The following is a 26,868-nucleotide window of genomic DNA, read 5'->3' as shown; positions in this document are numbered from 1 at the left end:
AAACAGTTGAAAATTAGGGTGGAACCATATTTCTACATTTTACATTAAAGTTATGAAGACTGTGTGGGGAAAATGCACAGAGCAACAGATTCAACCATTATAAACCTATAAATTGCTTTAGTGAATATTAAAAGACATTGCAAAGTAATTCATTCATCTTAAATTAGATTTTTAAAGCATTTGTATTTCTAAATAACATGACAGTCTATCTAATTTCAACACCTATCCTATCCCTCCAGAATTTTGGCAAGGTGAAATTTTTTTGTCAAACTGAAACAGGCTTTAATACCAGTATTGTTTGCACTAATATTAAATTTCATACAATAACCTATGTATTCATGTAACCACTTTTGAAAATACAGCTTTTCATTCTTACTGATTTTATTTTATACTTCACGCTGCTTTCATAATTCATCATCTCCAAAAAGCAATACAGCAACTTTTTGATCCCATTCTTAAACATGTCCTACAATTCAATTACGACTTGTGCTGCAGTTAATTTACAGGATACTTGCCACAGTGAAAAATATGCAAGTGATCAGCTAAGACGACAACATGGATTTCAATAATTAAAAAAAAACAAAATCTGAAATGGTAGCTTGTTTATGTAAAAAGCTTGTTTTCTGGAATTCTAACTTTAAAGCAGCAAAACATCTTTGGCGCATAATTCATGTTCAGTATCATTTTCTTTAAGAGTGGCAACCTTGAAGGAGTAGCATATTCCCGCATGAAAACAGTTCCCTAACAAGCAGTCAACCAGGCTTCAAGTGTGCACAATTTGACTGAAACAATTGTAAGCATATTACAGAAAATCTGAAAATTATCTATAAAGATATGTCTACTGTCAGGGAGACACGTCTTGAGGGGTTAGGACTGAAAAGGGTGAATACAGAATTGAGGGATAATGGGCAGCAAGTTAACAGCCAAATTTGGCAATATGAAAAAAAAATTTCATTGTTCTTATTTCCCTTTGATTCAATAATCTATACTTAGCCTTCACTGTGGGTGTAAAATGAACCTTTAAATATCGTGCAACCAAGCCAAGTAAGATGAAGCGATCAAATCCAGAACCGAACTCCCAAAAAAGCCTGCAACAAAACCCTTAAACAAAACTGTTTTAAATAACACTTTACATTAAAATTAAATGGTACCACTGAGTGTGGCTAATATTCCACTGAGCATTTCCATGAATAACCAGATGCTACAATTTTTGTAAACTGAAATACTTAAAATCAATTTATTACCTGCGTTATTTACTGCAACTCTTAACAAATTATTTTTTGTTTCACAGTATTAATTGCACTCTACAGAGTACAAAAGAAAAAAGTTTACCAATTTTTAGATATAGTGCAAAGGAACTTCAGAACTGTGAACACGTGTCACCTACAAAATATGGACTAGGGGTAAACAATAGTTCACATATGAACAATGCATACAAGGAATATCGGTCACCAATAAGTGCCATTAAAGATTATGCCAGGTACGTTATCACAGCAGGATATAAAATGGTCATGGTTTGTTTAATACTACTACACTCACCATTTGAAATGGGTGGAAAAAAACTAACTAACTCTACACCATTAACTTGTAGGACATTCATAAAGTTACACCATCTTTATATGTAGTACTGACTGTCAAGAGTGCAAGACAAATTCTTCTTTAGTGAATTCTCCATATCAAGAATATTTTATTGCAGAATCTCCTAAGCAGTTCCAACAGGGTTTAAAAAACTAATTAAGAAACCCTTCTGGCTGGATTTGCAAAACATCTTTAAAAGATACTATATGCAACATTTTCTACTGATGGGATCAGGAAACAGTTTTAAGTGGTGCAAAATTAAGCTTTAAATTTTAAATAATTAAGCTAAATTCCCAATACAGTTCTATGCCCCAAAATATATTTCCCAAATGCAATTTATTTTCTATAGAATAAAACTCTATCCCATTCTACAATCGCCTTCCATTCGTGATAGAGAATAAGATTGAATTGGAATGCTACTGACTAAACAGTAAACAGTGAATCAGAAAGATCACAAAACACTTTAAAGCTATGTATATCAGCCAGCCAATACTCTTAGCACAAGACAATTTATTTCAAAAAATAAATTTGCTACAATGCTCCTAGAAATAGCTATTAAACAGGCTGATAGGACAAAGGCTTCATTTAAAGATCAAATACCCATTCCTCCAGAAAGTTAATGTATTTGTTCTGCAGTGTATTTGGGATGGAAGGTGGGCAGTGGCCAACAAGGATATTAGAGATCTTTCTGCAACTGATATGGATGCCAGGCTCCTCGGAACAGGAGTGCATCATATGATCTGTCCATCAGCAGAGGCCTAATATTGCAGTATCAGCTATACCACAATTAAGGTAGGACCACAACAATTGGTTAATTCCCCCAGTTATGAAGTTGGTGGAGAAGCAATCTAGCACTGCTTTTTACATAGAAATCCCAGGAGATATTATTTTCTGATTGCAATTGCTGCTCACTAGGACTGGGGCCAGTGAAGGTAAGCTGTGCTGCATAGATGTTGGTAGTATTAGCCCTATCTGTAGCAGTTTATGCAGAAAACACCTTTTTACATTTGTTGGAAATGGCACTGGAGACAAAATCGATAAGCATAAAATATGCAAAAGTAAATATAAAAATATTACTTGAATCAATGCATTATGCCATCATTACCATCAGCCATGTAATTTTCTGTATATTCTGAAAGAAACTGGTTACGATATATACTTCAGACAAAATTGAGTAACAGCAGGAATTGAAAATATGAATCAGTGCATAAAAGACATATCTTTGAAGAAATAATGTGCTGACTTGTGAAGGTGTAATTTCATTATCAGAAATACTTACCAGAATTCATAGTGCTAAACAGCTTTTGCATGACACTACACAGCATTCTATTTAAACACCACAGTATAAAAGTGAATTCACAAATGTTTTCAGAAAGGTTGAAAAGTAGAAATTACTTTGCATAATTGTATATGAACAAACCAACCCACCTTTTTAACGATGACGATACTCCCGTTCTCTGTCCCGCTCTCTGTCTCTATCCCGTTCACGGTCACGATGCCTTTCCCGCTCCCTACTTCGTTCACGATAATAGTCATCATGCCGATCACGACTTCGTGAGCGTTCTTTGTGGCGTCGGCTTTTCTCTCTCGATCTGCTGTGGTCCCTCTCTCGTGAACGTTTTCTAAAAGACAATTACCCTTTTGCTAGAAACTAATTTTTCAATCAAACTTTTAACTAGTTTTTAAATCAAACTCTGAAAACAGCATTCAATTGAACTCCACCATTTATGCTCATCCCTGGTACTTTGTTCACAACTGTATTTGTACTTTAAGGCCCTAAAGGTTTTGCTGCTGTAGCTATCCTACCAAGGCTCCTGAAAGTTAAAGTAATAATATCAAAGTACATATATGTTACCATATATTACCTTAGGATTCATTTTCTTGCAGTCATTTATAGGAAAATAAGCAAATGAACTTTATGGAAAACTATACATAAACGAAGACCTGACAAACATTAATGTGCAAAGCACTAATTATGCAAATAAAAAAAACATTGAGAACGTAATTTGTGATGTCCCTGAAAGTGAGCCTCTAAGGTCAGAATCAGTTCAGAACATTGGTGGATAAAGCAGTCCACACTGGTTCAGGAGCCTATTAGTTGTAGGGCAATAAATGATTCTGAACTGATAGAGTAGGACCCAAGGCTCCTGTACGTCCTGCTTGATGGTAGTAGCAAGAAGAGAGCATGGTAAGGACGGTGGGATCTTTGATGATGAAGGCTGCTTAAATGTGGCAGTGCTCCATGCTTGGGAGGGCTTTTCCTGTATCCACTACTTTCTCTGTAGCACCTTTTATTTCTTGACATTGGTGTTTCCATAACAGGCCATGATACAACCAGTTAAGTACATCCACCACTGTGTACAGAACATAGAAATCTACAGCACATTACAAGCCCTTTGGCCCATAATGTTGTGCCAACCATGTAACCTACTCTAGAAACTGCCTAGTTTCCCTACTGTATAGCCCTCTATTTTGCTAAACTCCATGTACCCATCTAGGAGGATCTTAAAAGATCCTAATGTATCCGCTTCCACCACCGCCAGTAGTGCATTCCACACACCCACCACACTCTGTGTGGAAAAACTTACCCGACATCCCACTGGTACCTATTTCCAAGCACCTTAGAACTATGTCCCCTCATGTTAGCCATTTCAACCCTGGGAAAAAGCCTCTGGCCATCCACATGATCAATGCCCCTCATCATCTTATATACCTCTATCAGGTCACTTCTCATCTTCCATCACTCCAAGGAGAAAAGGCCAGATTCACTCAACCTACTCTCATAGTGTATGCCCCCCAATCCAGGAAACATCTTTATAAATCTCCTCTGCACTCTCTATAGTACCCACATCCTTCCTGTAGTGAGGTGACCTCTAGGAGTACAGTATCTCTAGAAGTTACACACAAAGTTGCTGGTGAACACAGCAGGCCAGGCAGCATCTCTAGGAAGACTGGGAGACTGCTTTGCTGAACAGCTACACTCTGTCTGCCAGAGAAAGCAGGATCTCCCAGTGGCCACACATTTTGATTCCACATCCCATTCCCATTCTGACATGTCTATCCACGGCCTCCTCTACTGTAAAGATGAAGCCACACTCAGGTTGGAGGAACAACACCTTATATTCCGTCTGGGTAGCCTTCAACCTGATGGCATGAACATTGACTTCTCTAACTTCTGCTAATGCCCCACCTCGCCTTCGTACCCCATCTGTTATTTATTTTTATACACACATTCTTTCTCTCACTCTGTCCCTCTGACTATATCCTTTGCCCATCCTCTGGGATCCCCCCGCCCCCCGCGTCTTTCTCCCCGGACCTCCTGTCCCATGATCCTCTCATATCCCCTTTGCCAATCACCTGTCCAGCTCTTGGCTCCATCCCTCCCCCTCCTGTCTTCTCCTATCATTTTGGATCTCCCCCTCCCCCTCCCACTTTCAAATCTCTTACTAACTCTTCCTTCAGTTAGTCCTGACGAAGGGTCTCGGCCTGAAACGTCGACTGTACCTCTTCCTAGAGATGCTGCCTGGCCTGCTGCATTCACCAGCAATTTTGATGTGTGTTGCTTGAATTCCCAGCATCTGCAGAATTCCTGTTGTTTGCATCTCTAGAAGTTTGTCAGTTTATGGTGACATTCCAAATCTACACAAACTTCTAAGAAAGTAGAGGCACTGTTGTTCTTTCTTTGCAATGACACTTGTGCTGGTTCCAGGACAGATTTTCTGATATACTGACACCAATGAATTTAAAGCAATGATGGGTGATTCTCTCCAGCTCCATTCCCCTGATGAGAACTGGGGCATGGAACTCTGGCTTCTTCCACCTGTGATTGATAATCAACTCTGGTTTTGCTAACATTCGAGGGAGAGACTGTTGTAGCGGTCTCACTCAACTAAATTTTTTATTCTACCCCTTGATTCAGCCAACAACGATGTCAGCAAACAATCATGACACCGATGCTGCACTTAGCCACACAATCACAAGTAAGACCATAAGACAAAGGAGCAGGAGCCTGCCATTCGGCCCATCAAATCTGCTCCGCCATTTTATCATGAGCTGATCCATTGCCCATTTAGTCCCACTACCCCCCCCCCCCGCCTTCTCACCATAACCTTTGATGCCCTGGCTACTCAGATACCTAAAAATCTCTGCCTTAAATACACCCAATGACTTGGCCTCCACTGCTGCCCATGGCAACAAATTCCATAGATTCACCACCCTCTGGCTAAAAAAAATTTCTTTGCATCTCTGTTCTGAATGGGCACCCTTCAATCCTCAAGTCATGCCCTCTCGTACTAGACTCCCCCATCATGGGAAACAACTTTGCCACATCCACTCTGTCCCATGCCTTTCAACATTCAAAATGTTTCTATGAGGTCTCCCCTCATTCTTCTAAACTCCAAGGAATACAGTCCAAAAGCGGGCAAACATTCCTCATATGTTAACCCTCTCATTCCCGGAATCATTCTAGTGAATCTTCTCTGTACCCTCTCCAATGTCAGCATATCCTTTCTTAGATAAGGAGTCCAAAACTGCCCAGAGTACTCCAAGTGAGGTCTCACCAGCACCTTATAGAGCCTCAACATCACATCCCTGCTCCTATACTCTATTCCTCTAGAAATGAATGCCAACATAGCATTCATCTTCTTCACCACTGACTCAACCTGGAGGTTAACCTTAAAGGTATCCTGTATCAGGACTCCCAAGTCCCGTTGCATCTCAGAACTTTCGAATTCTTTCCCCATCTAAATAACAGTCTGCCCGTTTAATTCTTCTGCCAAAGTGCATAACCATACACTTTCCAACATTGTATTTCATTTGCCACTTCCCTGCCCATTCTTCCAATCTATCCAAGTCTCTCTGCAGACTTTGTTTCCTCAGCACTACCAGCCCCTCCACCTATCTTCGTATCGCCAGCAAACTTAACCACAAAGTCATCTATTCCATAATCCAAATCGTTGATGTACAACATAAAAAGAAGCGGCCCCAACACAGACCCCTGTAGAACACCACTGGTAACCGGCAGCCAACCAGAATAGGATCCCCTTTATTCCCACTCTCTGTTTCCTGCCAATCAGCCAACGCTCTATCCACGTATGTAACTTCCCCGTAATTCCATGGGTTCTTATCTTAAGTAGCTTCATGTGTGGCACCTTGTCAAAGACCTTCTGAAAATCCAAATATACAACATCCACTGCATCTCCCTTGACTAGCCTACTTGTAATTTCCTCGAAAAATTGTAATAGGTTTGTCAGGCAGGATTTTCCTTTAAGGAATCCATGCTGAGTTCTGCCTATCTTATCATATGCCTCCAGGTACTCTGTAATCTCATCCTTGACAATCGACTCCAACAACTTCCCAATCACCGATGTCAAGCTAACAGATCTATAATTTCCTTTTTGCTTCCTTGCCCCCTTCTTAAATAGTGGAGTGACATTTGCAATCTTCCAGTCCTCCGGAACCATGCCAGAATCTATCGACTTTTGAAAGATCATCGCTAATGCCTCCGCAATCTCCACAGCTACTTCCTTCAGAACATGAGGGTGCATTCCATCTGGTCCGGGAGATTTATCTACCTTTAGACTATTCAGCTTCCTGAGTACTTTCTCTGTCGTAATTGTGACTGCGCACACTTCTCTTCCCTGCCACCCTTGAGTGTCCGGTATACTGCTGATGTCTTCCTCAGTGAAAACTGATGCAAAATACGCATTCAGTTCCTCCGCCATCTCCTTATCTCCCATTACAATTTCTCCAGCATCATTTTCTATCGGTCCTATATCTACTCTCACCTGTCTTTTAATCTTTATATACTTGAAAAAGCTTTTAGTATCCTCTTTTATATTATTTGCTAGTTTCCTTTCATAGTTAATCTTTTCCCTCTTAATGACCTTCTTAGTTTCCTTTTGTAAGTTTTTAAAAACTTCCCAATCCTCTGTCTTCCCACTAATTTTTGCTTCCTTGTATGCCCTCTCCTTTGCTTTAACTTTGGCTCTGACTTCTCTTGTCAACCACAGATGCATCCTTTTTCCATTCAAAAATTTCTTCTTTTTTGGAATATACCTGTCTTGCACATTCCTCACTTCTCGCATAAACTCCAGCCACTGCTGCTCTGCCGTCTTTCCCGCCAATGTCCCTTTCCAGTCAACTTTGGCCAGTTCCTCTCTCATGCAACTGTAATTTCCTTTACTCCACTGAAATACCGACACATCAGATTTTGGCTTCTCTTTTTCAAATTTCACAGTGAACTCAATCATGTTACGATCACTGCCTCCTAAGGGTTCCTTCACCTCAATCTCTCTAATCACCTCTGGTTCATTACACTATACCCAATCCAGTACAGTCGATCCCCTAGTGGGCTCAAGTAAGTAGAACAAGGGCTCAGCACACAGCCCTCTGGTGCACCTGAGATGAAGACGAGTGTGGAGATGTTGCCAATTCATACTAACTGGAGCCTGCCAGTGTGAAAATACAGGATCCAGTTGCACAGGGAGGTACCGAGGCCCAGGTCTTGGAGTTTAGGGATGAAGTGAGGGAATGATTACATTGAATGTTGAGATGTAGTTAATGAAGAGCATCCTGACGCATCATCTTCACTGTCCAGGCGTTCCAGAGCTGAGAGAAGAGCAAATGAAATGGCACCTGCTAATGACCTGGTACGACGGTAGGGTAAATTGGAACGGATCCAGGTCACTCCTCAGGAGTTGATATACTTCATGACCAACCTGTCAAAGCATTTCATCACAGTGGACGATAGTCACTGAGGCAGGTTACCATCTGTAAGATTTAAGTACCTCAGACTGCTAAAGCAAGAGGCTGAAGATATCCGTTGATTGTCTTTTAGTACTTGGCCAGCTGCACCACCTGGGCCAGATGCCTTCTGTGGACTCACTTTCCTTAAGGATGCTCACATGCTGGGCCCAGGGTCAGGGACTGCGGGGGTTTGTGAAGGTGCCTCCAAGCTCTGTCAGTCAAACTGAGCATAAAAGGCCCATCTCAGAGAGCTTCTGACAACATACTGTTGTGTCAAAGCCCTTAAAACTGAATTAAAATGTTGGATAAATAAAGACATTTTTGAGCAGTTCTTTAACTTTTTTTATTCCTTAAGTTGCCATTTTTTTTTAAAAAAGCAATTTTAATAAGAAACAACTGCATTTTTCGATCAATTATATTACCAAATATGTTAACCACTGCTGGAGTGAAGCTGAGGTGGTGAACCTGTTAGACCGGGGAGGGGGGGGGGGGGGGGGAGCAGGATTGATGCACTGACATCCAACCTTCAACTAAACTCTGATTAATGCCCCACCTCCCCCTCGTACCCCATCTCTTACTTATTTTTATACACACATTCTTTCTCTCTCTCCTTTTTCTCCCTCTGATTATACCCCTTGCCCATCCTCTGGGTCCCCCCCCCCCCGTCTTTCTTCCCGGACCTCCTGTCCCATGATCCTCTCGTATCCCTTTTGCCTATCACCTGTTCAGCTCTTGGCTCCATCCCTCCCCCTCCTGTCTTCTCCTATCATTTTGGATCTCCCCCTCCAACTTTCAAATCTCTTACTAACTCTTCCTTCAGTTAGTCCTGACGAAGGGTCTTGGCCTGAAATGTCGACTATACCTCTTCCTAGAGATGCTGCCTGGCCTGCTGCGTTCACCAGCAACTTTTATGTGTGTTGTTTGAATTTCCAGCATCTGCAGAATTCCTATTGTTTGCGACTAAACTCTGATTCCTGTGTTTCAATTTGCAAGGGTGGAAGCTAATCCAGGGAACAATGGCTCCTTACGAAAGCTTTGGCAAAATATACATCTAGGCCCACTTATTTCATTGTCTCATATGATCAGATAGTTTTGTCATCAGCAATGAACTTATTAAAAAGTTTGAGACAAGTAAAGGTTTGTGGACAAGGCAGAAAACCTTATCTTGAAAGTAGCCTCCTATATCTTGGAACTAGCAGGTGTTCAAAACATGGCTTCTAACCAACAATTTTACTCCATAAAAATTCTCAGCTCCTTAGCTTCAGAGCTTTTTTTCCTTCAGCCTTTGCAACAACTTTTCTTCAATCTCTACCTTCATATACATTCCACATTCATTGTGCCCCAATCACAGTAATCTCACTCCAAATTGTTTCCTCACACTTCCATTCCTAAACTTTCTAATTTTAGCTCCTGGCAGAATCTCTTATAAATTCACCTGCCCCCACCTTTGATTTCCTCACTCCCAATGATACCGCTGATCTCTCCCTGCATGCTGGCCAGTTATCCTTCACAGAAAATAATAAATGCACACTTGAATGGATCTGATAATAGACACTGCTATTTCCAGATAAACCACAAAGCTCCACTGTGCCCTGCTTATCTTGACTAAACAGATGATCCCATAATACAATGTAACAGATAACCTGTTTCTTCTGCAATATTTTCACACCTGCACCCATCACTAGCATTTGTATTAGGCTACTCTGTTACAAATTAAAAATAGCTATCTCTGCTTCCTTTCCTTCTTTAAACCACAAGACCAGTTTTTTTTAAAAGATTTGCCAAGTAAATTAGCACCTTTATCCTATTTCTTTCCTATCACCTGTTTTCTCAACTCATCTTAATCCAAAGACCAACTCTATTCATTCTACTCCCATTAAACAAATTCCCTTGCTGTCTCCTAGATCAAATTGATAAGATTTCAGTCCCCTCAAGTCTTTACCTTGCCAAATTCCATTTGCTTGGTCAAATTTACAGTATAAATGTCAAAAATTATTGATGCTGAATGTCAGGTTCTCCAGATCTTTAAGAATGTCAGATAGCCACTGCAATTTTTAAGCACAGTCATGATAAATTGTTATTGCTAAATGAAAATAACCACTGACACAAAATCCTAACAGCACAATACCTGTAGACCATAGAGCAGATCTGCTCTGTCAAAAAAACATAGTAATCACTGAACAGGAATTCTGCAGATGCTGGAAATTCAAGCAACACACATGAAAGTTGCTGGCATCTGCTTTCACTGCAGACCTCCTAATGCCCAGACACCAAAAAAAAACTTGCATACAAGAAACATTCATATCCTTCTAAAGAAATCTGCTCAACATTCTGAAATTTTACTGGCTTTGCACTCAAAAGCCATCCTTTTATCCTGGGACCGAGCCCTCAGTTCCACATGCCCCTGCTATAGAAAACAGCCTGTTTCAAAGTGGGTTCAATTTCAAATTGGTATTTCAATTGTAGATGTACACGGCCAAACAAAACAACGTTCCTCCAGACTAAGGTGCACAATGTAGTACTATAATTCTCACACAACACAAATATTACCAGATAATTTAACAATCAGGCATATTTATACTGTAAGTTAAAAAGTAAACAGCATAACACTACTTGTGCTTCATATATAGTGAGATCTGGGTGGTGGCAGGGAGGTCAGTAGTCTCACGGTCTGGGGGAAAGCAGCTAATAGTCCTTGTCCTAAAGCTACAGCACCTCCTACCTGATGTCTTTGGGGGGGGGGGGTCAAAGCTACAAGATTATTGGATGGGAGGGATCATTGAATTGCTAAGGGGCCTACATACACAGTGCTCCTAGTAACTACCCCATTGTATAAATTATCTTGACACCAATTTCAAATTAATTTTATTTCTATCACAATTTCAGACAGAAGTCCAGAAGGGAAATTTAATGGCCTTTTGACACTTCTGTTGAGATTACCCTTCAGTGGACAAAGTCGATTTGCATAAGAGCTTTCAATCAGATTCCCTAAAGCAGGTAAGTACACGGTATTGGTATTACTAGTATGCCAAGGATGAGTTTACAAATCAGTATAGCACAGGAGAAACAATTTTCACTCCTATTTCTGAATGTCCTGATAGTGCATATATCACATAAAACAATCACATAAATCACAACAAAAGCTATCTGAAATTGACCCATATTAACCTTGATTTATACAGATTGAGAATATGTTGCATTAAATTTCCAATGGAAACCTCAGATGAATTCCTCTCATAAACCAAAAATATTCTTAACTGGAACTGCTGTATTACTGGAAATTATTCACTGAAACCCAATGAATACAGATAATTTACTCCTGCAAACAAAATGGCAAACCATTCTATCCAGTATTAGGTGAGCTTTAGTCAAAACAGTGATAATTTTGACAAATAATATCACCTTTCACTTATGTAACAAAGTGTTTACACTTATTAACTAATGTCAAGATAAGCATGCATCTTCTGTGCTGTTGGGTCAGTTGAACTCTGTGAACTTTGATGAAAATGGAAATTACAACCTACCTCGACCCAGAGCCATAGGATTTTGACTCTATTCCATGAAGACAATCTTGTAGTGAACTTATGAGAACTTTGCATCTGTCATCAGCAGATACTTTAGACTGCTTAATCAAAGAGATAGCAGTAACCAGAGTTTCTATAGCACTTCCATAGTCACCTATAATTGAAACAAAAAAAATAATCCATCAGAATTGTTTAGATTTCTGTAGTACAAGATCCAGAATTAATTTGAAAAAACCATAAATAATGAGACTCAGCATTGTTAAAATTAAAAACAGGCAGCAAAATACAACTATCTTCTGAAAAACAAATAAGAGTTAAAGACAGTGGCTCAGAAAATAATGTAAAAAGTAAATGTGAACTATAACATTTTACTGAATATTTTTGTAAAAGTATGAAAAAGTAATCAACTTAAAAAATTATACCAACAATAGTGCTAGCTTATCCAACCTCTAAAAGATTAATTCTCTGTGTCCAGTGTGTGATAGGCAAGCATTACCAGTACAGTAATCCGTCACTGCATTGTTTAACAACTAGTTTGCCTTTCTTAATTATAATCAGAAATCTTCAATCTTGATTGGCTGTTCTATGCAACAGTCATATGCAAGATGCACAGCAGTACATGAAGTCATGAATCGTAAAATCATCTCAAAAATTCAAAAAAGTTTTGTGGCCACATTTCTACAAAATGAATGACGATTTCTAACCCTTCACCTCTTAATGGAAAATGTGATCAATGAATGCAGTCAGCTTAATAATCCTCACATAACTGAAATTACTTACCATCTCAGCCCATTCTTTACCCACACCTTCCCCCCCCGCATCCCAACCCTGTAATTTCTGGTTTGTCATTGGGCCAATTAGTGTAAGTGAACCCAGATATACCAAGTCATTAATTAGAAGGATATCAATTTCATTATTAAGCTTCTTGAACTGTTCTCACTAATTACAAAGTTGACACTCAACAATCTCCAAACTAAAGATATGTTTCAGTTGGAGATTTATTTTCCATTGTTACATGCCATATAGAAGCTTCTATTGATCCCTAATGAATGTTCACCAAAATCAGTACATTATATACTAACTTATATAATCAATAATTTGTTTTTCCTGAGGATGATGGGGTGAGGGAGAGAAGCATCATGCTATTTGTTTACCAGCACTAGCATCTGAGACGGCCCTTGATATTGCACTGCTGGAAATTGCTCTGTTTCGGTTCATGATTTCCTCAAATTCTGCATCACTGAGTGGAGCCCTAGAAGAATCCATGTCTCTGTTTTGAGAAAATTAATGTAAACTTGTTAAAGATTCATCTCTAAGAATAGCTAAACAAAAACTTGCAATATCCTATCTGAAGTATTTCTCCCACTTTAAAAACATTTCCAGGTGAACTACTTTGTATTAAGCAAATTCTGATTCTAACTTGGCTTTCTTGCTCAAGAATGATTAAATGACAATGCAAAAGTCAGAACACAATATTTCTATTTATGCCGTTCATTTATCCAATTACTGAAAATCAATTCCTTTTGTGTAACACCACCATTTTCTGCATAAGTTATCCTTGCTGCTGTACTATACAAAGTCTGAGTCCAGTGCAAAACCACCTCTGGGAGCTATTTCCTAGAAGAGGACTCAGGAAGACAAAGGTTAACTCCAAAGGGAAATGTAACACTTTCTGAAGTATGAAGCTTCTTTTGACTTCCAGCAACAGAATGCAGATTATAAATTCAATAGACTACCAAAACAGTGTGTGTTGGTTTCACAAAGACGAGGAAATCTGCAGATGCTGGAATTTCAAGCAACACACATAAAAGTTGCTGGTGAATGCAGCAGGTCAGGCAGCATCTCTAGGAAGAGGTACAGTCGACATTTTGGGCTGAGATACTTGTGTGTTGGTTTCACCAGCTGGGCATTTACTCCCAAAACAAGTAACTTTAACTTCGGTTATGTAAGAGAACTGTATTTCTCCTGTTTCTATTTAAAATATTTTAAATTTCTAAATGTTGTAAGATTGGCATAGGTGAGAGCCAAAAAATACAAAGGGTCATGCTGGGCCAAAACCCAAACTACATTTGCTAAAATGCAACTGATGATGACTTCCAAAATAATTACAAATTAATAAGGATCTTACTGAAACTATGAATTCACTTCAACACTGACCCAAAATACTTGGTTTGAACTAACAGGCCTAACATGCAAAACTCAATACTTAAATTCTAATATCCTTTCCCCTTGCTAATCTCAGTTAAACTTTGGTACATTTAACATACAGTTTTTCAAATAACTCTCACAGTATCAAATGGAAGGATACACAAAATTTACCTGCCAGCAGGTCCATAGTCTCCCCGGTCATATGGTGGGGGACGTCCATATGGATCTGATGGAGGGGGTCCACGACTGTCAGATGAAGGAATTACATTATTCGCCGGTGGTGGAAAGAAAGCAGGATTTACATGAGGGGCTGGAGGTGGTGCACCTGGAGGGGGCCCAGGAAGGTGTGGGGGTGGACCAATATTAATAGGAGGGCCAAGTGGACCTGGTGGACGTGGGGGGAAAGGGCCAGGTGGCGGCGGTGGTCCTTGTTGAGGAGGAGGGGGACCAGGAGGAGGACCATAGCCTGGAACAGGTGGGGGAGGACCAGGTGGGAGCGGTCCCATTGGTGGTTGCCCAAATGGTTGTCCTGGAAACAGAACTGGTGGTGGAGGACGATCACCACGATTTGGTGGACCACCCATTGGAGGAGGAAGACCTTGCCCAGGTGGAGGCGGACCTGGGGGGCCTGGTGGACCAGGAGGACCTGGAGGTGGCCGTGGTGGACCTTGCCCTGAAAAAGAAATGACGGCATTACATTCAAAGGAAGACAACACACCAATATTACAATGACAGTTTAAATTTGGAAAACAAATTCAAAATTTAACACTGAAATTATTGGAAATATGAACATCTTCACTTCTCCAAAAGAAAAAATCTTCATGGCATGTAATCTCAGAATGAAAGAGCATCAATTTCCTCATTATTTGTTAACCCCCTGGAAAATATCATCTCTCTCAAAAATATTTTATTTTTTTTTACTGCCATCCACACTAAAACCAATTTTCTATCTCCACATTCATTCAATACTTTATTTCCAGTAATTTAATCTCTAATCATCAGATTATCAGCACCCTTGTGTAACACACAAAATGCTAGAAAAACTCAGGTCAGGCATCAATGAATAGACATGAACAGTCAACATCTTTGGCCAAGTTCCTTCATCAGAACTGGAAAGGAAGAGGGTGGAAGCCAGAATAAAAAAGTAGGGGTAAGGGGAGAAGCACAGCTAGCAGGTGACAGGCTAGAGAGACATGAAAGGTAGGTGCTCCTACTGCAGTCTCCTCTGCACCAGTAAACCCAACAAATTGGGGGACTGCTTCTTCAGGTACCTTTGCCCTGCCTGTCACAATAACCAGGATTTCCCCATGGCCACACATTTCAAACCACCTCCCATTTCTCCACCAGAATACCTGTCCAATCTTCTCCACTGCCACAATGAGGCCAGACACAGGTTAGGAGTAATACCTCATATTCCATTGATAGGCTTCAATTTGGATGACATCAATATTAATTTCTGTAACTTCTGGTAACCACTCGTTTTCCTTCTCCACTCCCTTTACTTTCCCTCATTCCTGTGGTCCCCCTCATCCTTTCTATCCCCCGCCTCTTTCAGATTTTCCACCCCCTTTCCCTTTATTCCATGGGTTACTGTCCTCTCTTAGCAGATGCCTCTTCCTTCAGCCCTTTGCCTCTTCCACATACCACCTAGTTTTCTCACATTATACCCTTCCATACCTTCCTTCCCCACTCCACTACCCACCTGGATTCAGCTATCACCTGCCAGCTTGTGCTCCTTCCCCTTCCTTTTTATTCTGGCTTCCCCCCTCTTCCTTTCCAATCTTGATGAATGATTCTGACCCAAAATATCAAATGTTCATTTCTCTACACTGATGATGCCTGGTCTGCTGAGTTGGTCCAGCATTTTGCATTGCCCAATATTTATATTCTATTTTGTATATGAAATGCTGATGACAAAGGCTATCCAAACAACATGAATAATACTGAAATCAAACACAAATCACCAGAAACATTCATCAGATGAAATGTTCCAGATCTGAAATGTTTTAACTGTTTTCCTTTCCACAGATGTCTGGCCTGCTGAGCAGTTTCAGCATTTTCTGATTTTGGTTTTTTTTAATATAGTTATCAGTTTAAAAAATAAGTGTTTCCCTCCCCACCCCAAAGCCAAAAAAATTGATAATTACTTTGATATTCACCGGGAAAAGGAGGTGGCCCTCCTGGTCCAGAAGGTCCTGGGAATCTGTCCCCACCGGGGCCAGATGGTGGGAAGCGACCCCGTCCCCTTCCACCTTGGGAAAATGCTAAACGACTGTTGGCTCCTGGAGGCCCAGCCTTTCCTTCACCAGACATCTGACCAGACTGAGTGGCTGCAAGAACAGACACAAATGACTTACACTTAAAACATAAATTTTCAAAACAAGTGCCAGTAGTTATTTTTCCCCAATATGCAGCAATATAGCTCAAATAACCTTGTACTTGCTGCCAACTCTACGAAGGACCTTCTGTAAAGTTAGGAATCTGACAGCATCCTGTAGGCAGGTGGTGGCAAAACAAAAAACTGCATATTTAATATAAATGATGACTAATTTTCTAGAAGCTTAATGTAATTTAAGTATGAAGATAAACTGTTCATGAGATAGCAACTCTTCTGTTGGACATTATTGTTACCTTATAAACTTAGATAACATCAGAATCAAAGACCTCTGGTATGACTGGTTGAAATAAAAATTATTGCCATACATCAGGTAAACTCCATGCTTTGGAACACTGCATAGGAGAATCTCAATTCAATGCTGGTGGTGTAATGCTTTACAGTACCAGAGATTGGGGTTCAGTTCCTGCAGCTGTCTGTAAGGAGTTTACACTTTCTCCCCGTGACTATATGGCTTTTTCTGGGTTTTCAGGTTTCCTTAGGTGGTACAAATTAATAAGGGCAAGTCGTGGATTTGCTCTGTTTGCATTAGAAGGATGCCGCCATTTGTGATGTGCCCCCAGCATATATTCAGACTGTGTTGGTGATTGACAAAAACAACATTTCACTATCTTTTGATATACATGCAAAAAATAAAGCTAATTTTTAATCTTTAAAACATTAAGCCCACCTATAAGAGATTCCTGAGTAATTCCACAGAAGTACTTAAATCCTGAATTCAAAATCGAGCAACTTGACATAAATGTTATTAATCAAAACTAGAAAATGCTATATTTAAAAATGTATAAAACATAATAACCAACATACGAAGTGAATATCCCAATGCAGCAAGATAAATATTGCATTTCTTTGTACATATTTATATAGCCTTACATTTCCGAGACTGCATTTCAAATTGACTCAGGGACTGCTTATTACAGGGTGTGACAATAGGATTCTGTCCATGCATATCTCGTTTAGGAAGCATATCCATCAGCTTTTTGGATGAACTTTCAGATCCCACACAAATAAGTGCAAACCTGGTTAAACACAAAAAAATGCACAAAAACATGCTAATCAAAGTTCAAAGTCATTTTATTATCAAAGTACATATATGTCACCATATACAACCCTGTGATTCATTTTTTGTGGGCAAAATAATTACAAAAGGATCAATGAAGATCAGAGAGGAGACAACAAACTGTGCAAATGCAAATATAAATAAATAGCAATAAATAACGAGAACATAAGATAATGAGATAACCAGATAATGAGTCCTTAAAGTGAGATCATTGGTTATAGGAACATTTCAATGCTGGGGCAAGTGAGCATAGTTCTCAACTTTTGTTCAAGAGTCTAATGGTTGAGGGGTACTAACCTGGTAGTGCAAGTTCTGAGCCCCTTGCTGGTATAATCAATTTATTAGTGTCTTACAAACATTTGGTAATAATCTTGACATAAAATATTTGACAAATCTATGGAGATAACCAATGTTAGATGTTATAAATTAAAACTTCCTGTTTATTAACACAAGATATTCCATTTGCCATAGTACAGATTTCTAATGAACATTTACTGTATAAACTCCAAATTACTTGCATCTTAAATACCTACTGCCAATTTCTTTGGACTGAAATATACTACCATTATAAAACTCAGAAATTTCACAGTAAATACCTAATCAGTGTAAATTCATTATACGTTCTCACCCTTTAGACTGTCCATTAGCTCGATTTTCAAAAAATTTTATCTCCAAAATATCAGTAATGCCCATTGAATGCAGAGCTTCAGTCAAATCCTCATCTGTGGTCCACTGTATGACAATATAGAGGAAAAAAACCTTAGGGGACACTTTCAAATAGGCCACATGCTTCAAAACACACACATTCTAACTGTGCTCAGTGAACTTTAAAAAAATAACTAAGTTATTTCTGAAGATGATACTTGGCAGCTAAACATGGAGGAATGAAAACATATCAACATTTTCAGTTGTGAAGGTGGAATGAAGATTTTCAATAAATACCCAAAACGTGACTAATCTGTAATTTTACAAGTTACTTATATTGTTTTTGAATGATCTTTTAAATAAATCTTCATACATTTCTAATTCACAGGAATTCAACATCAGACTAAATCGCTAAAATTGCCAGTTTTCAGCCATCTAGTAGTTCAAATTGTTATCAAATCATGAATCAGCATAAAAAATGTTCCCTATCCTTCAGCTCTACCTCTTGCCCTGACAAGTGCACAAAACTATGGCCTTTGCAATCTTAATTTTTAACAAGAATTTGGTCATCATATTCATGCAAATAATAAACACACCTTCTTGCAAATTAAGTCAATTTCCCTTTATTTTCCAGCAGATTAATTATTGCTGTGTCAATTTTAAACCCGACTATTCCATTGCTCTCCTAGCTGATCTCTTTGAAGCATCAATTTGAAGCCACACAAAACTGCACAAAATGTCTCCAACATTCCCACCCTGCTTACAACCCCCCTACCCCATCTCATCCTCTCCTACCTTGTTGCCTTCAGCGATATCTGCCCTCTTCTTCATTTAAAAAAAAATTAATTCTCTGGTGCCTTCACTCTCTCAGGTGAAGCTTGAAAACTCCGCCTCATTTTTCCCCACAGCATTCTCATTAGAACCAACTGATTTACCAAGTATTTGTTCAGCTGCCCATCTCTCTGGATGGAAAATGTTTTCATTATTATTGGTCCAAACCGAAATCCTACTAAGTCTTGCAAGGTTTCAGTTGTGTTAAAGACACTATATGCATAGAAACTGCTGCTGGAGCCAGACAACGTATTTGTGTGCATTAAACCGGAGCGTATGCAGATCCTATATTAGTCATCTGAATGTCCTATCTTGATCTTAACTATTTAATTGTAGGATAGTGCTGAAATAATGATATAATAAAGGTAGTTATTATTGGTTAAAAAATCCTAAGGTGTCTGCATCACAGAAAAACAGTGGGAATGTTAGAAGATAGAACTAACTTCTATAAAGTTAATTCTATCTGGTAGCATTCCTACTGTTTTTCTTTGACATGGCAGTGTCAGGTGGATAAACTAGTCTGGGTAAAAAAAACTGTTACTTCAAATGCAAACAAGAGGAAATCTGCAGATGCTGGAATTTCAAGCAACACACATAAAATTTGCTGGTGAATGCAGCAGGCCAGGCAGCATCTAGAGGAAGAGGTACAGGACGAAGGGTCTCGGCCTGAAACGTCGACTGCCCCTCTTCCTATAGATGCTGCCTGGCCTGCTGCATTCACCAGTAATTTTTATGCGTGTTACTTCAAATGCAAATCATTCCTTTAGGCTACAACATGTTTTTTAAAAACCTAGATTAATTTACCCATCTGATATCGTACTGAAACACAAACTTGTCCATTTAAAATAACTGAAAATGCAAACTTCCCAAATAAAGGATGTTGACAAACTCAGATCCCATTGTACAAATAAAACTAGCAGTAAAAATATAAACAAGTCTCAATGCTTACCCAAGTCAGATTTCCAATGTACAAAGCTATTCTCTTGCCTGTGTAAGTATAAACAATATTTGGACCCAATGAGTTAGGAGTTTTGCCACCATCTTCTGAAACAGACTGTGGTATGCTATCCATGTAATCACGATCCTCTGGTGCATCTCCATTATTGGCAGATGGTGAAATGACATCATCATATAAATCTATCTGATCATGTCCAGCGTACTCTGTTTCCTAAGAACACAATTAAAATTTTTAAATATTCAAATGTCTCTGACATCAAGTCCTGATTAAAAGTTCTGCAAACATATAACCTGTTTTTCTTAAAACATTTCACCTGCTGTATTTTTGAAAATACCATGCCAAGAAAAAAAAATCATGCTCATTGATAAATAGTTGTGAAAACCAAGGTATCAAAACAATAGACTGGAGTGTATAAGCAACAGTTGCAAGTTTGTAATCCCTTTGCAATTACCTAGTTTTCTGCATTAATTACTCATAAAATGCAGTCTGATCTTCATCCAAGTCACAATCATAGATAGACACAATCTGCCTAAACTAATGACACAAACAATAATACTTCTCGACAATACTGAGTACACCATTTAAACAATCATAGTCTAGTTTCAAAAAACAGTACGTGAACCTCTAGGATAATGTCTTCCACAAAAGCTATTTGGAATCAGGTGTTTCAATCAATGAATGCTGAAGGAGGTGAAAAAGAACCCAGGACAACAGCCTGCAGAAATCTTCAAACTTGTTAGTCTCTGTTCATGGATCCACCATAAGAAAAACACTGAACAAGAATGGTGTTCATTTGGAAGGACATGGAGGAAATCACCGCTCTCCAAAAAAAAAAATTGCTGCATGTCTCTAGTTTGCAAAAGACCACCTGGACTTTCCTGAATGCTTCTGGGACAATGTTCCGTGGACAGATGAGACAAAAGTTGAACTTTTCAGCAGAAATGCACACAGACACCCGAAGCTTAACAGAAGTCGGATCATGCATCAAGACAATAATCCAAAACACAAGAGTAAATGAACAGAATGACCTGAAGATGGCTGTTCATGCAAGTTCATCAGTATTTCTCAGAAATACTGACGAACTGAAAAAGTTTTGTATGGAGGTATGGTCTTAAATTCCTACTCGCAGTAGGAAATATTTGGTGGAGGCTATTGCTGCTAAAGGGGTTTCTAACAGATATTAAATACAAGGGTTCACATAACTTTTCCAGCCTGGACTGTGAATGATTGAACGTGTTCAGTAAAACAGACATGAAAAGTACAATTATTTGTGTGTTATTAGTGTAGGCAGATCGTGTATGTTTATTATTGTGACTTGGAATGAGATCAGACAACATTTTATGAGCAGAAAACCAGGTAATTGCAAAGGGTTCACCAACTTTTTCTTGTTACTATACACACTTTTTAAATTTTAGTATGTAGGCACTGGATAGGACAAAATTTGTTGCTCAATCCAACTTTGCATGTTACACAAGGAAGTCCTTACATTTGTGAACAGTAGAATGCAAAATTAACATTCAAATAATTTTCTACATAACTAATACCACAATACCCTGTCAACTTGCGCCAGTGACTTCACTTCGTTCTGCAAACCTTGACTCTGCTAATGACAATGGCACTCAATTTGCATGGCACCATTTTCTTTCTCCAATTATCCCCAAGATTCTGTCAATAATTATTAATTTGTCCCCATTTAGTTATCATCCCCTCCACTGGACAAAGTTTACAGTATCTAACAGCTACAAATTTTGACATCAAATCTCTTCTTACTGTTAATCCTAAAGATAAGGACCTGAATTTATCCAGTCTTTTTATAATAATGCATTTTTTCCTTAAACCATTGTCTCCTCCTTTTACTTCCAATGCAATACTTGAACTAGAATCAAATCTTTACTTTCATAACTTTGCTTTTACATGTCATGCTTCATGTAATACCAGTCTTAATGCTCTACTACCTACTTGCTAACTTGACTGGCACTTTAATTTGTACACGAAGCATCCCGGGTCTTTCAGCTATACATGCAATAATTTCTATAGGTAGCAAGGAACTAGTGATTAACAGAATTTGTACCTTATACAAGAGCCATTAAATTTGAAGGAATCATACTGTCACATTAACAGCACAGTGCATATCTTACAGAGCCTGCGACCAGGATTCAATCCTGCTGTGTGGCATTTGCACATCCACCATGGTGACATGGGTTCCTCCAATATCTTATAGATATGTAGGCTGATAGGTTAATTAGCAACTTTACATTGCCCCACATATAGCTGGGTGGTAGAACCTCAGCGTTGATGTGGGAGAAACAAATAGATATGTAGAATCAGCGTAGACTGAAGGAACTGATTCTATGTGATCTCTACGCCCATACACCACCTAACAAATTTAACTTTAAGATGACAATCCACTTGGAATACCAGAACTAACATTAAATCAAATATAATTTACAAGACAGAAAGACACAAAGATAGTTCTGTGTGTCCATACCAGCGGAAGGTCCCGATGGAGTACCTGGTAAAGCTCTGAAAACTTGTGGCAACCAACTGCCAGGAGTATTCAAGGACATTTTCAACCTCTCACTGTTATGGACAGAAGTTCCCATTCACTTCAAAAAGACAATTATACCAGTGCCCAAAAAGAGTATTGTGAGCTGCCTTAATGACTATCGCCCAGTAGCACTCACATCTACAGTGATGAAATGCTTTGAGAGGTTGGACATGACTAGACTGAACTCTTGCCTCAGCAAGGACCTGGATCCACTGCAATTTGCCTATCGCCACAATAGGTCAATGGCAGAAGCAATCTCAATGGCTCTTCCCTCAGTCTTAGACCACCTGGACAATACAAACACCCATGCCAAGATGCTGTTCACCAACTATAGCTCAGCATTTAACACCATCATTCCCACAATCCTGATTGAGAAATTACAGGACCTGGGCTTCCGTACCTCCCCCTGCAATTGGATCCTCGACTTCCTAACCAGAAGACCATAATCTGTGCATATTGGTCATATCTCCTCCTCACTAACCATCAACACTGGCACACTTCAGAGGTGTGTACTTAGCCCACTGCTCTGCTCTACTCTATATCCATGACTGTGTGGCTAGGTATAGCTCAAATACCATCTATAAATTTGCTGATGATACAACCATTGTTGGTAGAACTGCAGATAAGAGATGAGAGGGCGTACAGGAGCAAGATATGCCAACTAGTGGAGTGGTATCGCAGCCACAACCTTGCACCCAATGCCAGTAAGACGCAAGAGCTGACTGGACTTTAGGAAGGGTAAGACGAAAGTACACATACCAATCCTCAGAGGGATCAGAAGTGGAAAGAGTGAGCACTTTCAAGTTCCTAGGTGTCAAGATCTCTGAGGACCTAATCTGGTCCCAACATATCCATGCAGTTATAAAGAAGGCAAGACAGCAACTATACTTCATTAGGAGTTTGAAGAGATTTGATACATCAACAAAAACACTCAAAGACGTTTATCGATGTATTGTGGAGAGCATTCTGACTGGCTGCATCACAGTCCGGTATGGGAGAAGGGATACTGCCCAGGACCGAAAGAAGCTGCAAAATGTTATAAATTTAAATGGCTCCATCTTGGGTACTAGCCTACAAAGTACCCAGGACATCTTCAAGGAGCGGTGTCCCAGAAAGTCAGCGTCCATTATTAAGGACCTCCAGCCCTTAAAAGGGCATGCCCTTTTCTCACTGTTATCATCAGACAGGAGGTACAGAAATTTGAAAGTATACACTCAGCAATTCAGGGACAGCATCTTCCTCTCTGCCATCCGATTCCTAAATGGACATTGAACCTGTGAACACTACCTCACTTTTTAAATATATATTATTTGTTTTTTTGCACTATTCTTAATTTATTCAACATAAGTACACTGTAATTGATTTACTTATTTTATTATTTCTTTTCTTCTTCTATATTATGTATGGCATTGAACTGCTGCTGCTAAGTTAAATTTCACCACATGCCAGTGATAATAAACCTGATTCTGAAATAAGAGCTTAATTCCACCACCCAGTATAAGATTAATTTCCCTCTAAGTTATTCATCCACTTTCTAAGATGCAAAACCCTTTTATACTTCATCTGTTGCTAATTTTAAGTCATCAGTATTTTGCACTCTTCCGTTTTAGGTTGCCATATTACGTACATTAAGAACCACACAGACCCTCCTGCGTCACACAGATTACCTCACTAGTATCTAACGCCTTATTCTTTTCTTAGGGTTTTGTTTTGCTAGGTCCTTAAACATTTCACGTCTTTAATTTTCCCTGCCACAATTTTTTCATGACCTCTTCCTTCCCTCTCTATTTTGTATACTCTAAACAAGCTTTACTTTTCTTTTCAAATCTTTTTATTATCCAAAATTAACAAGAGTGCAACGAAGTAGGCAACACTTACAAAGTCTCAAAAAAAAATTGTTTCAAAGATTGAAAAAATTTTGGTGACAAAGGAAAAAAACCCTACTAAGCAAGGAAAAGTGAGGGGAAAAAACCCATTAGGTGTTCAACCCTGGAGCCATGCATCATACAAAAAGCTTCTAAAGATACATATCAAATCGCCAGCAAGATAAAAAATACCAAAAATTTACAATTAGATCGTGGAGGAAATCTATCAATTAACTCAAATGATAGTAACGAGCAAATGAACTTTTCTGCTGCATCTTAACTCTACACTTTGTTGGAACTTTGTTCTTGGTAAATTACAAAAGGTGATTACACTTATACAAGGAAGCTTTAACATCTTCCCACCTGAAACAAGTTAATATCCCTAGCAATATAAAGTCTATTAGAATTTATTTTATCAATTTGGCTCAATGTCAGGGGACAATAGGGCAAAGTTTAGACAGGTAATTCTGGCCATCTCTTCTTGCCTCCTCCGATGGTCCACTCACCTATCAGATACCTTCAATTCTTTACCTTTCCCACCAACCTCGTATCAACTTCCAGCTGGCCTTCTCCCCCTCAACCTTTTTTTAAAAGTTCTAGTGATGGCGTCTTCCCCCTTCCTTTCCAGTGCTGAAGAAGAGTCTCAGCCTGAAACATCAACTGTTTATAACTTTCCATAGATGCTGCCTGACTTGCTGAGAGCCCCCAGCATTTTCTGTGTTGCCTTAGATTTCCAGCATCTGCAAACTTTCTCATTTATGATTTGTTAATGTATTTTCCTGAAGCTTACCATCACAAAGAATTATTTACATTTAAAGTTCAAAAAATTGCACTTGCAAATAGCACACAGTATGACTTCAAATGTCTTCTCTCTTGAAAAGCAGAAAGCTTACAAAATGCGTTCTGTGTGAATTTGTAATTTCCTGTCCTCGATTAGAATTTGAAGTGCTTATTATTTTAATCCATACCAGCTTTTGTTAACAATATCCAATTTTAGTATAATCAAAACACCATCGAAATGACCAAATTTTTAAAAAGTGTTGCCTATTGCCAGTTTCTAATTTTTTTATAAGAAATTAAAACTTCAAAAACCTAAACTAAAAAATGGGCTAGGGTAAGTCTGCAAGTTTCCTTTTTAATATTTAGACTTTATAAGCAAATCTACATTTCTACAACAAAATGAACACAGAAGGATTAATATTAGTCATTGCTTGTGACAATGCACTAAAAAAACGGTACGATCTAGGGTCACCCAAAAATAGTTATGCAATAAATAGCCTTCACAAAATGAGAGACATTTTCCCCCCAGGCGGACACGAAAACAAACGAGTCCAGCTACTGGTCACGTTACCAAAGCATGCGGCGGAATGGAGGGAGGGACCAATTTGCAAAGGCGAGCAGTTATACAAGATTGTTGCATTTGTGAAACAAATATTGAATCCCCCCCCCCATCCCAAATCAAATAGTTTTCCAAATTGTGCAATGCAACCCCGAATTAAACTGATTTACGACATCAAGTTAGCCTAAAATATCAAAACGCATAATACAGAAGAGGAGAAACTGATCCTGCAATTCTATTTATTCTGCTTCAAAATAAAAACTGAATTTTCCACGGTTTGAATGTTTCCCTCACGTAAGGTACTGAGGTGCTAACCGAGTAGTCTGTTTGGCTGAAGGTACGCAATCACTGGCTGCTGTTTACCAGCCCGCCTCCCGCTCTCCGCCGCCATGTTCTCATGTTTTGTTCTCTCAAAGATGCGTGTCGGGATCGAGAGATCCGCACCTCAAGCGAGTCCGTACAAGAAAATAAAAGCCACAGACATTAAAACATTCAATCAGTCGTCTTGTAAAGACAAGTTACCCCGAAATTCCGAGCACACCTCCCAGCTCCAAATCGCTGGGCGGGAAGCCAGCGGCCTAGGATATCCTCCGTGGAGAATTCACGCAGGCCAAATCGGGGCTACGATTCATTCATTAACCGAAGGGCGGTATAAGACGGTGGCATTGCCGCTGTATGCGTGCACGACGTCGGGACGGCTCTGCACCAACAAACCCAGGCCCATCTCGGCGACCCAGTGCCGATTTTTAATCCCCACAACCTAGTGACAGTCCGGGAGTAGGGGGCTCCAAGAATGCTACATCCCCCGCTGCTTCAGAACCCGACAGCAGCGGGCCGACCATTACCTGATTAAACTCCTCGCCGACATCCGCGTAGATGTCGATGTGATCCACACCGTCGGCCATTTCACCGCGTCTCTGCGCTCGAGCGGCCGTTTGAAGGGTCGCTGCATCACTTCCGGAAACAGCGCCGCCAGCCTCCCCGCGGTCGTGGTCGGAACTGCAGCTTTCGCTGGCGCCACAGTCCCTCAACCACCCTCCGACAAAAAAGCGGGAGTAAGTCTGTTAATCAATTCTCAGTTTATGTGGACACAGGGGGGAGTGCAGGAACTGCGATCTGGAACAGCTCCAGCGTCTCGCTTCTTGGTCAATTATGTTGCTATATTACTCCAAATAAAGCATCAGACAAGACGCTGGAGCAATACACAATTGAGCTGTCAGGGCTGAGGGA

The 26,868-nt window shown here is 39.5% G+C and overlaps 1 protein-coding gene across 1 annotated transcript in view; it reads right to left on the bottom strand.

The window, feature by feature from the left end:
- Positions 1-26,601, bottom strand: part of cpsf6 (cleavage and polyadenylation specific factor 6) — a 33,473-nt gene extending 6,872 nt beyond the window's left edge. Inside the window, exons 1-9 of the mRNA XM_072267448.1 lie at positions 26,484-26,601; positions 19,878-20,096; positions 18,081-18,184; positions 17,266-17,411; positions 16,145-16,327; positions 14,169-14,670; positions 13,004-13,119; positions 11,850-12,003; positions 3,007-3,200 (exon numbers count right to left, since the gene is read on the bottom strand). Coding sequence (XP_072123549.1) covers positions 3,011-3,200; positions 11,850-12,003; positions 13,004-13,119; positions 14,169-14,670; positions 16,145-16,327; positions 17,266-17,411; positions 18,081-18,184; positions 19,878-20,096; positions 26,484-26,543 — 1,674 coding nt within the window. The 5' untranslated portion in view covers positions 26,544-26,601 and the 3' untranslated portion in view covers positions 3,007-3,010. The remainder of the gene's footprint in view (positions 1-3,006; positions 3,201-11,849; positions 12,004-13,003; positions 13,120-14,168; positions 14,671-16,144; positions 16,328-17,265; positions 17,412-18,080; positions 18,185-19,877; positions 20,097-26,483) is intronic.
- Positions 26,602-26,868: the final 267 nt, after the last annotated feature.

This window comes from Mobula birostris, chromosome 9 (genome assembly GCF_030028105.1).
Source record: "Mobula birostris isolate sMobBir1 chromosome 9, sMobBir1.hap1, whole genome shotgun sequence".
Lineage (NCBI taxonomy): Eukaryota > Metazoa > Chordata > Chondrichthyes > Myliobatiformes > Myliobatidae > Mobula > Mobula birostris.
The sequence above is the reverse complement of the archived record's forward strand: the minus strand, read 5'-3'. Positions and strand labels throughout refer to the sequence as shown.